This window comes from Psammomys obesus, unplaced genomic scaffold (assembly GCF_907164565.1).
Source record: "Psammomys obesus unplaced genomic scaffold, mPsaObe1.curated_primary_1811, whole genome shotgun sequence".
Lineage (NCBI taxonomy): Eukaryota > Metazoa > Chordata > Mammalia > Rodentia > Muridae > Psammomys > Psammomys obesus.
The window spans coordinates 18,954,796-18,969,730 of NW_026592118.1; the positions used below are offsets into that span (position 1 = coordinate 18,954,796).

At 36.4% G+C, this 14,935-nt stretch overlaps 1 protein-coding gene across 4 annotated transcripts in view; it reads left to right on the top strand.

Annotated features, from left to right (window-relative positions):
• Cd36 (CD36 molecule) overlaps positions 1 to 14,186 on the top strand; it is a 59,217-nt gene extending 45,031 nt beyond the window's left edge. For 3 of the 4 annotated variants that reach the window (XM_055613008.1, XM_055613007.1, XM_055613010.1), the window contains 7 exons: positions 2,842 to 2,911; positions 5,447 to 5,634; positions 6,764 to 6,882; positions 7,839 to 7,912; positions 8,379 to 8,433; positions 9,461 to 9,625; positions 12,423 to 13,734. In XM_055613008.1, coding sequence (XP_055468983.1) covers positions 2,842 to 2,911; positions 5,447 to 5,634; positions 6,764 to 6,882; positions 7,839 to 7,912; positions 8,379 to 8,433; positions 9,461 to 9,625 — 671 coding nt within the window. In that variant the 3' untranslated portion in view covers positions 12,423 to 13,734. Of the gene's footprint in view, positions 1 to 2,841; positions 2,912 to 5,446; positions 5,635 to 6,763; positions 6,883 to 7,838; positions 7,913 to 8,378; positions 8,434 to 9,460; positions 9,626 to 12,422; positions 13,735 to 14,016 lie in introns of those variants that run through there. The other variant, XM_055613009.1, reaches the window with a different exon arrangement.
• Positions 14,187 to 14,935: the final 749 nt, after the last annotated feature.

Genomic DNA, 14,935 nt, shown 5'->3' on the forward strand with positions numbered 1-14,935 from the left:
GGCCTGAAAAGTATCTGAGCTGATCAGCCCACTGGCTTTCTTGCTTTCATGCCCAAAAGCCCAGCCCACCTGCAAACCCCACATCCAGGGCCAGCTCTGCTGTGCTGCCTAGGTAAGGTGCAGGACTCATTCTCCCGAGTGCTGCAGCAGGTAAGGGGAAGGGTTAGCTTTCGTGCTCTCATGACCCCAGGTCCAGCTCTCCTACTTTACTGTAGGTGGTAAGGGGGGCATCTCTTCCTTGTCCACTCTGCCACAGAGGGGACAAGTGTGTGTCTGTGCTCCTTCCATTTATCTATCTATCTATCTATCTATCTATCTATCTATCTATCTATCTATGTATCTATCTATGTATCTATCTATCTATGTATCTATCTATCTATCTATGTATCTATCTATCTATCTATCTATCTATCTATCTATCTATCTATCTATCTATCTACTTTACAACCTGATCCCAGCCCTCTCCCTTCTCTCCTCCCAGACCCACTCTAATGCCCCATACTCCAGTCTCCTTCTCAGAGAAGGGGAAGTCCACAAGCAGTACCAACTCACGTTGGTACCTCAAGTCGCAGCACGACTAAGTGTATCCTCTGCCACTGAGGCCTTACAAGGCAGCCCAGCTAGGGGAAAGGGATCCAAAAACAAGCCACAGAGTCAGAGACATCTCCAACTCCCACTGTTAGGGGACGCACATGATGCTACATTTGTGTAGGCGGCCTAGGGCCTAGGTTCATCCCATACATGATCATTGGTAGTTGTTTCAGTCTCTGTCAGTCTCCATGGGCCCAGGTTAGTTTACTTTGTAGGTATTTTTGTGGTGTCCTTGATCCCAAGTTTTGGAGGCAATATTTTCATGGTCATATCTTCGGAGCTGGTTTACCTGTGCCATCTCGGTCAGATAGAGTATGCTGCCCTAGGAAGTTGCTGGGCATGCTCTCCTGAGGGCTGCAGCAGGTCAGAATCAGGGCCAGCTCTGCTGTAACTTCCTGTAAAATCAAAACTTAAAAAAAAAAGCAGGTTGTATATTTCCACTACACAATTGCACAATACATTACCATTCCAAAAGGAAAGAAAGGGATCATAGTAAGGGAATACTGGACCAATGCAAGACGGAGGAATCTCTGATGTCAAATGGTTCTTCAAATCTCCAGTTCATTTCAGCTTTGTTGATTGCAACATACTTCTTACTCTTGGGCTGGTTCCACACTGCATCTGCAGCTCTCCTTGGAAGGAGTCCCGTGACTCTGGCATCTCTAACATCTTGGGGTCTGCAAGGCAACCCAAGCTTCATCTTCACAGCTTTATGCAATAGCATCTCTTGGGCTCCATGCAGGGATACTCTTGACATATGCCTGGCCTCAGCAACTTTCTTTGGCTGCAGAGATTCCCTTGCTACTTTCTTGTATCCTTGACTCTGAAGCCAGAACCAGGTGGTAGCGGAAGCTGCCACATTGCGCTGCTTGCTGGGACAGGAAATTGACCCTCTATTTCAGTTATGTTTGCATCAACCTTCTGTTGTTGATAGTTTCCTTCATTGCATAGGTTTTTTGTTAAATCCTTTTCACAAGTTGGAAGCTGGCTGAGGTCACCGCTCCCTTTAATTCCCTTAGAGTCAGTCTTTTCTTTAAACTCACACACTGAGCTTAGCACAGTTACACTTCCTGGTGTTCCTCATCTCCTCAAACTGTACATTTTGTATTTTTTTTCTTTCCTAGCTTGTTCCTTTTCATGATTCCTCTGCATAAGTCTCAGCATTAATAGCCACATGACAAAGTCAATACTATGCTTTTATGCTTTCTTTAAATCTCCTCTGCCATTTGCCATTAATCCAAAACTCCTTACTTTAGCCTCAGGCAGATTTTTTTGGACAAGGACAGAAAACAGCCACATTCTTTGCCAAAATAACACAAGAATGGTCTCTGGGCACTTTTTTTTTTCTCTAGAACATCATAACTCAAGCCCCACTGTTCACATCATCTTTAGCACTGTCTTCCATGTTCCTACTAGTTTGGCCCATTAAGCCCTGCTAAAGAAAAGAGCTGCTTTCCTAGTCCAAAGTTTGAAAATTAGCCTTCCACCTAGAAGCAGCATGCTCAGGGCAGCAATGCCCCAGTGCCTGTTACCAACTTCTGTCTTCATGAATATTCTATGGCTGTGAAGAGATACCATGACCATGACAACTTACAAAGAAAACTAGTTAATTGGGCTTGCCTACAGCTTCAGGGGGTTAGCTCATTGTTATCATGGAGGGAAGCATCCTGACCCACAGGCAGTAGGAGCTGCAAGACACTGAACCTGGCTTGGGTTTTTGAAACATGAAAGCCTACCTCAGTGAGACACTTCTTCCAACAAGGCCACACCTAGTAATCCCTCCCAAATAGTGCCAGTCCACGATGAATAAACACTTCATTTTGGACCTGTGTGGCCATTCTTATTCAAATCACCATACTATCTTACAAACATGTTCCTGGGCCAATATGACCTAGGCAAAACTTTTTAATGGAAGTCTTCCTCAAGTCACTCTAGGCTGTATCAAATTGATAAAGATAGCTAGGACATCTATTGTGTTTGAAATGATATAAAGAATCCATGTGCTACAGTTTGACATTGAAATATATTTTGGTTGATTAGGTATATTGAAAATAATAACTTGTATATACTTGAGTAAATGAAATATACCTCTTTTATTTTCTGAAAATAAGTAGCCTACTAGGTAACTTTAAAATTGTATCTATAGCTTGTGTTTTATTTCTTTTGATTATACTAGAAAGAGAGATTTATAATTTTTCTAGAATTTACAACACATACAAACACTTGTCATTGGCTTTATTTTTTTAACAGATGCAGCTTCCTTTCCACCTTTTGTTGAGAAGTCTAGGATATTGAGATTCTTTTCCTCTGACATTTGCAGGTAAGTTTCTGAAGTGTAAACATTAGATTTTTTCTGTTCTAGTTTTTAAAAACATGAGAAGCCTAACCATTTGCATTATTTGAAAAAATAGAAAACTATTTATTTGATTTATTTCTTTTTTTAGTTTTCACTTTATTATTATTATTATTATTATTATTATTATTATTATTATTTATTACAATTTGTTCACTTTGTATCCCTTGTCTCCTCCCAGAACTCCCTCCCTCCCCCATCTTCCCCTATTCCCTTCTCCTAGTCCACTGATAGGAGAGGTCCTCCTCCCCTTCTATCTGACCCTAGCCTATCAGGTCTCATCAGGACTGACTGCATTGTCTTCCTTTGTGGTCTGGTAAAGCTGCACCCCCCAGGGAGGGGTGCTCAAAGAGCCAGCCACTGAGTTCACCTCAGAGAAGGCTCCTGCTCCCCTTACTAGGGAATTCATTTGGAGGCTGAGCTACCTATGGGCTACATCTGTGCAGGGGTTTTAGGTTATCTCCATGTATTGTCCTTGGTTGGAATGTCAGCCTCTACAGGCCCTCCCTGGGCCCAGGTTTTATTTTGTTTTGTTTTGTTTTCTTTGTTTGTTTTTGCTCTGTTGGTCTTGTGGAGCTCCTGTCCCCTCTATGTCTTTCAGTCACTCCTTCTTCCATAAGATTCCTTGCACTCTGACCAAAGTTTGATTTATGAGTCTCAGCATCTGTTTAATAACCTGATCAGTAGAGTCTTTCAGAGGCCCTCTGTGGTCACCTCCTTTCCTGTTCCCTAAGAATAAATCTCATTATATGGAATTAATATTTATTTATTCTTTCAAAGTAGCCTAAACATTTCAATAGTCTTTTCTGAAGATAAGACTATAGGCAATTATTAGATACCTCAGAATCATTGCCATACGTATGAAATTGCTGCAAACAGTCCTTTGTCACATAGGGGTAGCTGGGTGTCAAAAAGCGTATGAAATGAGCTCTGACACACTGGATTGAGCATGGTGGACACAGGGTAAATGATGGAAATGTGCTCCAAGCATACTCATGCACACAGCCCAGCAAGTGAGTGGCTGTTTCTTTAAGCTGTTCTTGAAAGATGGAAACTTGATTTAAATTGGGCACAAATAAATAATTTGAGAAAGACATATAAATATTTGCTGCATAGAAGAATTTAAATGTAAGAATCTTATCTTGCTTTTATCTCCCATGACACTTCACTTGTAAACTTGACCTTAGAATATTTTTTATTGATTACAGTTTATTCACTTTGTATCCTAGCTTTAGCCCCTCCCCAATCTCTTCCCAATCCCACCCTCTCTTCTCTTCTTCTCCTATGCCCCTCCCCCAATCCAGTGATAGGGGAGGTCTTCCTCCCCTTCCATCTGACATTAATCTATCAGGTCTCATCAGGACTGGCTTCTTTGTATTCCTCTGTGGCCTAGTAAGGCTGCTCCTCACTCAAGTGGCGGCGATCCAAGAGCCAGCCCATGAGTTTATGTCAGAGTTGGTCTCTGGTCCTAATATTGGGGAACCCTCTTGGACACTGGGTTGCCTGGGGCTACTTCAGTGCAAGCGTTCTAAGTTATCTCCATGCATGGTCCTTGTTTGGAGTATCAGTCTCAGAAAAGACCCTTGTGTCCAGATATTTTGGTTCTGTTGCTCCCCTTGTGGAGCAAGTGTTTCTTCCATGTCTTTCTATCTCCTGCTTCTTTCATAAGATTCCCTACACTCTGCTCAAAATTTGGTTTTGCATCTCAGCATATATTTTGATATCCTGCTGGGTGGAGTCTTTCAGAGGCCCTCTGTGGTAGGCTCCTGTCCTGTTCCCTGTTTTCTCCCTCCTCCAATGTCCATCTCATTTGCCTTTCTGAATGAGGATTGATCATCTTACCCAGGGTCCTCCTTCTTGCTTAGCTTCCTTAGGTGTACAGCTTTTAATATGATTATCCTATATTATATGTCTAATATCCACTTATAAGTGAGTATATACCATGTGTGTCTTTCTGCTTCTGGGATACCTCACTCCAGATGATCTTCTCTAGATCCCACCATTTGCCTGAAAATTTCATGATTTCCTTGTTTTTAATTGCTGAGTAGTATATCATTATGTAAATGTACCACAGTTTCTGTATCCATTCCTCAACTGAGGGACATCTGGGTTGTTTCCAGCTTCTGGCTATTACAAATAAAGCTGCTACAAACATGGTTGCACAAATGTCTTTGTTCTATACTTGAGCATCTTTTGTATATATGTGCCTTTGAGTGGTATACCTGGGTCTTGAGACCTTTGAATATTTTTAAGAACTAAGACATGTGTATTTCATACTCTTGCTTTTTAATCGTGTGTGTCTTAAAAATATAAAGACAACAACATCAACAAATTTTCCTAAGAATTCAAAAAGGATGTAAAATATTATTAGGAATATATTGTTTTTTAAATAAGTTAAAGCAATAATATATAAACTAATTTAAACAACAAAACAAAAAAACAGATCGTCAGAATAGGATTCAGGCTTTTAGTAAGAAGCTCTTTTCTTGAATCCCCATGTAGGTCTATCTACGCTGTATTTGGATCTGAGATTGAACTTAAAGGAATCCCCGTGTACAGATTTGTTCTTCCAGCCAAGGCCTTTGCATCACCACTAGAGAATCCAGACAACCACTGTTTCTGCACTGAAAAAGTAATCTCAAATAACTGTACATCGTATGGTGTGCTAGACATTGGGAAATGCAAAGAAGGTGTGTAGACATGCTCATTATCAAAGTTCATGTAAATTTGTACTTAATTGTATTTTGGAGTTTTATTCTTTAAACTGTAGCATAAAATTAGAAGATTGTATTATGTAAAATAAGCCATATTCATAATGATAAATAGCACAGATTTTGTCTTATAAACAGCATGTAGGGTTAAATCTATCTTTCTCTCAGTCACTCTCACTCTCTTTCGTGTGTATGTGTGTGTGTGTGTGTGTGTGTTTGTTGTCTTGAAACTATAATGGGGACCATGATAGGGAAGGATGAGATCTTAAGCTGGGGAAAAATAGTAATAAAATTCCTGTGATAAGAAAGTTTAAAGCAAGGGCTCCTAGTTGGGTGAAAGAATACAAAAAAATTAAAAAAAAAAAAAAGAGGAGATGGATGAATAAGAATAAAGTATCATGACGCATTACGCAATATTAATCCGTAATTCCTTTTTTATTGAACATTTAGAATTAAAGAAATCAAGGACAGAAGGTAAACTTTGGTGGCAGTGCATTTTGTGGTGCTTTTATATGTTTCCTTTTTAGGCTGTGTGTGTGTGTGTGTGTGTGTGTGTGTGTGTGTGTGTGTGTGTGTGCGTTTCAGTATTGCAAAATTTAGTTATTGGGAAAATCACACTGGTATTCTGTCATACCAGTTTTGCTGGTAAGGGAGAAAGGAAAATCCCTAGTATACAGTGAGTTTCCTCACCATCTGCCATGGGTGTATTAATTATGTCTCTAAAGTAAAAGTTGAAAAGCAAAGACTCCAGAGTCATCCTTGTCTTGTTTACATTCTTTGTAGTATAGTGAGAATAAAGAAAGGACAAACTTCAGTGAAGTCAAAGTACCACTTGAAGTTTGAACATGTTCTAATTTAGTTTAATGGGGAACATCTGACTTCTGGAAATTAGGGTGGGAAGAAACAGACAGCAACTGGCTGCTTAATAAAATTTCACAGTTTTGTGTTATTTTGCATAATAATAACAACCAGCTGTAGTGGCCTTGCCATCAGCACTTAAAAATTATATTTTAATCTATAAAAGCTTCATCACTTAGCAAATAGTTTGAAAACTACGTGAGGTACATAGTAAGCTATTTCCAATTGTCTCTTAAAAATGTGTCTTCAGGAAAGCCCGTGTACATTTCCCTTCCGCATTTTCTACATGCCAGTCCTGATGTTTCAGAACCTATTGACGGCTTAAATCCGAATGAAGAAGAGCATAAGACATACTTGGATGTGGAGCCTGTAAGTCTTATTGATCTGATTGATCTGACTTGGTTAATATTCTTCTAATTTTTTTTTAATTATACCATTTCCCTGGATCATAGTCTTAATCTCAATGAAACAACCAATGAGAATAGTATTTATTTTTTTCCTATTCTGACATATAAATAACAAGAAATTCAGTTTTGGTTTCGACACATGAGACTTTTAAAGGCTTTTACTGGCCTGTGGATCAAGAATTCTAATGATAAAAAGTTAGCATAATTACCTTACTTATTGCTCTTAATTGGAATTGCTTTTGTGAGAAATCACTGCTAGCAGGGATCAAAAGATATTGTTTATATGTAAGTTTCAGACAAAAATCCATAACAAGAATATTGTGTAACAGTTGCAATAGTGCTACTATTAACATTAAAGATTATCTTGACGCTCTCTTTGATACTTTGAAGGGAGACAATGAATGTGGCTCTTGCTAAGCATGCAAGCTCTGATGAGCTCTCAGCACCTGCCAGCTGTGGGGACACATTCCTGCTTAGACAATGGAAGTCCATAACACTGCTTTTTACTGATATGTAAACTCTCACTAAATTTTAAGCATGTGGACACATACTTCAGCAACTAAATGAACCATCTGAATTGGTCTTTTCATACTGTGCTATTGTTGTTTTTTTCTGAACCAAATTTAGATTTCACAATCTAAAGAAAACGTTAGTATTAACTAAGACAAAGAAAATTTCTCTCCATATATGTGTATATATACATGCATATATTATATATGTAGATTTCATGTATGCATATGAATTCATGTCGACCACGATTAGATGCACAAAGTTCAAAAGACTCTAATTTCTCAGTCTTAAGAATTCTTCCATTTTTAAATACAAACTGAATCTCTTTGTGTCACAGAAAAGGAAAAATTTGACTATTATAAAGTAATGTTTTAGAACTTTGTAATTGTTTAACTTTGCTGTTTTTAGATAACTGGATTCACTCTACAATTTGCAAAAAGACTGCAGGTCAATATACTGGTCAAGCCAGCCAAAAAAATAGAGTGAGTCTCTTTAACGATGTTGCTTTTTTTATAAGAACGGGGGTAGGTGAATGAAAGCGGAAAAATGCCTTATGTTTGTTTTTGTTTTGTTTTTTTTTTTTGTTTTTTGTTTTGTCTTTACACCATTACAGAATTATTAATTTCTTAGGCCACATTTTAATATTAGTTGAAAATTATTGGACGTACATCTTATGTTCCCCATATATCCAATTATCACTAATATAACTTCTAGATCATATACTTTCCTAGATTAAAGTGTGTACCTATGAACCTATAAAAATATAATTAGGAATCTACCTTAGATATATGAATGGAGACGATGAGAAACATCTGTTTTAAAATTGATTCATTGAATAGAACAAAATCAATAAAATTCAAGAGTAATTGATTTCTGAACATTTATTTATTATACATGTCTTTTAAGTACATATAAATATACTAATAATTATTTTTATATGTATTATAGAGCATTAAAGAGTCTGAAGAGACATTATATTGTACCTATACTTTGGCTCAATGAGGTTAGTATTTTACTATTTAACTATTTTACTATTAAACTCTTGGAATAGTTTATATAAGATTTTGGTATTTAAAATGACTTGGAGCAAACTTTGTCTCTGGCATTTTATTGAATTATTAGCTCATGCTACAAGTGCAGATTGATAAATTCCTTGGTGACATTTCTAGACATGCATATTTCATGCTTGAGTCTAAGCAGTTCTCCATGATAGCTGCACATACCTGTCTTTCTTTTTCCTCTTTGTCCCCCAAAGAGCCTTACCCTTCCTATTAATCTATAATTTATTATTTATTACAATTTATTACAATTTATTAATTTTGTATCCTGGCTGTGGCCCCCTTCCTCATCTCCTCACAATCCTAACATTCCTCCCTCTTCTCCATTAATGCAGCTTCCCTAGATGTATTATAATATTTGAGGATGTATTTACATTGCCTAGCCATATGATCTTACACTGCAATGTGTTAAGAAAAAAAGCTAAGTTACATAGATGTATTTGTTAAATTTTATGCTTTGCTCTGCAGACAGAAAAATAATTTTACCTATTTTACCTGTCATAAGTTTTAAGAAGGAGGCATTCATATAACACCACAGAATGTATGACTCATTAAGTATAATAGTGATAATAAAAAACAATTATTCCTAAACAGGACAGATGAGATAAACTGTTTTCCTGTAAGCTGCTAAATTGATCAGTCACAGAATTAGAAAGTGCATTGCATTAACCTTCAGAGCAAGCACAACTGTTGCCCTTTGTAAAACAACATCGGTAACGTTGTGAAATATTTCAAAGAGTTGGAGGATCAAGTGAAGGTTGGCATACTGCTGAGCTACACAGCACAATCAAGGCAGAAGGGAGTCATTACTGTTCATTGGTGAGCAGTGTGTCTACTTTAGATGAAAAGTGAATTTTACTGACTTTCTGACACTGATGGGTGACACTAATGCATATGTTTAAAGAAGAGGATGCTATATTATTTTGTTTCATTTATTTATTCAAATGATGTTAATTGTTAACTCGATTGCAGACTGGAACCATTGGCGATGAGAAAGCAGAAATGTTCAGAAATCAAGTGACTGGAAAAATAAAACTTCTTGGACTTGTAGAAATGGTCTTACTTGGGGTTGGAGCGGTGATGTTTGTTGCTTTTATGATTTCATACTGTGCGTGCAGATCCAAGAATGGAAAATAAGTAAGTGCTCTAACAAAGTATGTATTATTTAACTATTTTCATCTTATCAAATTCTGATTATAAATTAGGGCACCAGTATTTCTGGACATATTTAGCCAGTTATAAACATTTTAATTTATGTCCCAATTTTTTATCTGATTGTTGTAAATTAAGAAAAAATTATAGTGAAATTATGACCATTATAAAATTAGCACAGATGTAGCTATTGTACAAATTTAGACTTCCTTATTTCTTTTAAGACAATTATTGAAAATTATAAATGCTAGTCAATTAGGTCTCATCAGGAGTGGCTGCATTGTCTTCTTCTGTGGACTGGTAATGCTGCTTCCCCCTCAGGGGGAGGTAATTAAAGAGCAGGCCAATCAGTTCATGTCAGAAGCAGTCCCTGTTACTATTACAATGGAACCCACTTGGATACTGAACTACCATGGGCTATATCTGTGCAGGGATCTTAGATTATCTCCATGCATAGTCCTTGGTTGGAGTATCAGTCTCAGGAAATACCAGGATCAAAAGGAAGGAAAAGAAGACCTCTCCTATCAGTGGACTTGGGGAGGGGCATGCATACAGAGGGTGGAGGAAGGGAGGGATTGGGACTGGAGAAGGGAGGGAAGCACAGGGGGGATACAAAGGGAATAAAGTGTAATTAATAAAGAATTAAAAAAATAAAATAAAGATAGGACTGTCTGGATATAGAAAAAATAAAAATTAAAAAAGAAAATTATAAATGCTTTACGAAAATTATAAATGCTTTATGAAAATTACAATTAGAAAAATTTTAGTAGATTAAAATTCATAAGACTAAGACAAAAAGATGAAAATACAGGAATATATAAATTCTGATGAAAGACAGAGGATAATATTATCATCATAAAACTTTGATGGCTACCTGTCCATGCTTTTTCCCAATCATGGGTTTGTAGCATGACATTCTGATGATGAACTAAAAATCACTGTCTGAAAGTTAATTCAAACTTGTAATTCTAAAATTACAAGATAATAAGATAATTAATTAATTGAGTCACTCAATGTAAAGAAAAATCATGCGATTGTGGATAATACTTAAGAGTCTTGGCAAAACTGTAGAGGCTGTTTAGGGTACTGGGATCTAGATATTAGTATTTTTCTATATAAACAAAAATGAAAGCTTAACTTACTTGCCCTGGCCTAAATGGAAGTGAACTTTGAAAGAAATTTTCCCAATCCCTGTCAGAGAAATGCAGTATGAGTAGAAAATGCTTAGTTTGAAAAATCACTTTAAAATAAATAAATTTTTTCTATTTAAGCCAGAGATGGACCATAAACTATCTTATGCTTCAATTTTTATTTTAATTCTAATAACTGATATTGAACAAATACAGATCATGCTAAACATTTCACATGAGTTATCACATCAACCCTAATTGAACTTTGTATGTTTCTAATAACCTGTTTTAAATATTATGATGTATCTTCCAGAGGCATCCTAGAAAATGATAACAAATGCCAAAATGTTCACCTTGAAGTCTAAGTTAACCGTGTTAATGTTTTCAAAAATAATGTGGAAGTTAGTTACCAACATTTATTTTATGGGAAGTTAAGCATTTTTATCAGAGAAAGCTGCTCACTGTTATGTTCTGGATCATTTCTGCCACTCCTTCTAAAACATGTTTGCAAAACATGTGTTTAAAAGGCTAACCAAACATGTTCACATTGTAATGCTCACAGTCAGAGCTGGAGAGATGACAGGGTGGTCTTTGCTCTTTCAGAGGGCCCTTTCTCAGTCATTTCTTAACTCCAGTTTCAGGGTTGGTGACCTCTCCTGGCCTCCACAGTCATTGCACACACATGATAATGATCAGGCATACATGCAGGACAAATACCCAGATGCATAAGATAAATCATCTAAACACACTGTGTGAAAACATTAATATTCAATTAAAAATATGAGAAAAATAAATAAATAACTTCTCAGTAGCCCAACAAGCACTTATGATGGAACAAATGTGTACATGTGGCTACATCATAGATTAAAAAGAATATCCACTAAAAATTGATCAAATACCTGCTCAAATACATAATATACCTCACTATTAATTTGTTTAGTTAAATAATTTAACATTGCTTAATGATCCTTGAGTCTAAGGTTCTTTGAGTTCACATATGACTAAGTGATAAAGGAATTAAAAGCTCCTAATGTCTTCATCACAGTCTGTTTTAATCATACTTTCCACTCTAATAAAGAAAGAAATGTCACCTTTTAGGAAGCATTTTTCACCTAAATAGATTTTTTTCTTGGCAATTACTTGACTTTACGAGGCTTAGAATTATGAGAGGCAGGTTTGCTGAACATTTTGGGACATTCTAAAAATTACGCCTCTGGGAAAATCTGTGCACAGTTTTAATAGAGGATAGATGAACAAAAAGAAATAGGGTAGAGTGCTACAGAGAGAGTGGTTTTCTGCTTATAGGTTATGAGAATACACCAAGATCACTTTGAATGTAGTAACATGTGTACCTCTCCATGGAAAAGGGTCTTGAGTGTACGGTGAGACTCAGCAGCAAATTTAATTAGCTACCCCAACACCCTGTCCTAATATGCTCAGCTCCTGGAGGTCAGTAAGGAGCTTCCTGTATTATTCCTGAATGGGAACATGTGTCCTCTTACTGAGAAATCTCTTAGACAACTTCTCTCTTCAGCTTGAGATATTGGGCTGCCCAACTGAAAGAATCGTGTTTGGATATATAGGAACAGAACTATCTTAGCTCTTTCTTATCCCACTGCTTTCTGATTGGTATCTTTTCTTCTACTTTACAGGCGGAAAATGAGCCTTCATTTATGCACTGGCTACATCAAGATCTTTGGTAAAACCAATCTACGAAATGGAGACTTAATATATGCTTTGTTTTTACAAAACACACCTATCTTTAGTTGAAGAAATGGTTGTGTCCGTGCTCTCTTACTCTCTTTTTCTCTCATTGCATACATATGCAATAAGCCACAGCATATTTCAAAAAGATTAATATGTCACTATAGCCTATATTTTTTTTAATAAAATACAGCACTTTGTAAAAGTCCTGCATTTGTAACTCTGAGTGGACTATATTTTCTATAGAACCAATGATTTTTGTTTGGTTCTGATTTAGTGATTTATTTCCCTGTTGGCAAATTTCAAGATTGTCCATTCTAGGCAATTTTTCTTTTCCTTATCCAAGGAAAAACACTATCTTATCTGAGGTGCTCCTTGCATTTATAGCAAGTGTATCTTGTGACTGTCAGCACGCATTATGTCATAGTATGAAATATTTTGAAAGATTTAAGCGTGAATAACTGGCATATGAGCCATTAATTATATATTGGTTAAGTCTTTTCCTCCGTGGAGTCCGTGATCTGATATCACAGTGATTTTTTTTTTTTTTTACTATCTAACACTGAGCCTATATGTTTTGTCCCTCACTGTGAAATGGACATTCTTAGTGCACTTTAGCTCTTCGTATTTTAAGTATGTTGTCATATCCCGTGCTGCATATCTGTTCCAGAAACTGGATAGGTTTTCCTCTTTCTGCTCAGCTGAAACTAACACAACCTCAGAGAGCTGTTATAGTATTAAGAGTTGTAAATGATAATAAAGGAATTATTTTATGGAATATTACAAAAGCTAGAATGGGCTTTAACATGTTTTTTAATATGTCCTGCTTTCATAGTCACCTAAAAAAGACTGGTTTCTAACATTAAAAAAATGTGGTTCTTTAAATTTAAAAAATTTTGTGTAGTTTCTATTGTATTACAAAATGTCATTATTTTTCTGGAAGATTTTTTTTATCTAACACCATATGTATTTCTGAATTGCTTAATCTCTCTACTATATCTTAATTCAATTAGAATAAGAGACTTGGTCTTAATTTTATAGCAGCAATGCGAGACTGAAGAGTAATTTCTTTTCACTGTAGGACACAGTGATATTCCTTTCTTTAGCAGAAAAACCTATTGCAAAGAATGTTAGTCCCAACAAATTCTAGTGCAGAAGAGAAAACAAGAACAACTATTTTGTGTTTATATATAGAAAAATAAAAGGAAAGGGGAGGAAACTTTCCTTTCTAGACATAGAAATAATAAAAAATAGCATGACAACTTGGGGCAAGAGGGTCGAATCAGTGCTTTGATGTTGCTACAGAGGAGCTGGGATTGGCTGCCAGCACTCGTACGTCTGCTCACAGCACCTTCGCGTAAGAGTGGATGCCATGTTTCCACATGCATGTGGCAGACATACATGCACCCAGGCACTCACACGCAGATGAATTAGAAAAGAGTAAGGAGGAGTGTGGGAGAGAATTATAAGGTAATAAGGGAACGATGCAATTATAAATCCTAAAATTAAAGGAAGCTTTTTTGTTTGTTTCTTTGTTTCCAGGCAGGGTTTGTGTATGTAGCCCTGGAAGTACTGGAACTTGCTCTGAAGACCAGGCTGGCCTAGAGCTCAGAGATTTGCCTATCTCTGCTTTCTGGGTGCTGGAATTAATGGTGTTTACAACCACCAAAGAAACAATTTAAATGAATAAATGGTAAAAAATAAAGAGCTTTTAAGAATAATAATATAGCATCTAGATATAAGTTTTCAGGTTTTTTTAAAGTTAACTCTGACATTTATTTATATGGGTTGACCTATAAACAGCATACATAAAGATTTTAATTTTTCAATTTCTTAGCACCAGAAAGAAACTAATGAATAACTTTAAACAACTAGGAACACACTTTATATGCTAGTGATAAGTATCATTTAGATACCAGGGATTCTGAATGTGTTTACAATAGCCAGTATTACATCTCACATTGTGACATGATAACAGAAAACCCCAAATCTCCCAGGGATTGGCTTTCGGCTGAAGAAAAGTAAGTGCTCAATTACAGAGTATGTTCAATTCAGTATTTTTACTCTCACTTGATAACACAAAATGCTTCAGAAATAATATTGATAATTACAAAACCCAGAATTGGGTTTTACTGGTGATGATTCAGACTTGAATGTGATTTTATGTTCTTCTTTAAAACACAAGGGTTGATGTGGAGGAGGGAGAGAACTAGTGAAATAAAAGATGAGTAGAGAGAACAGTGGGAACACAATCTCAACACTGCATAGATTTTGGATGTCTTACTAATAAAATGTGAATCTTGGCACCAAAAGAAAATGAAGTTCATCTAGCCACATTCTGTCCCTGATGCTGTCTTCATGGTAGGCACCAGAAGCAGTAGAAGAGAGGGAACAGGACAGAGTTTTTTTCTTTTGTTTGGTTTGATTTTTGTTTTTAAAAAATTCTATTAAAAACCTCCAG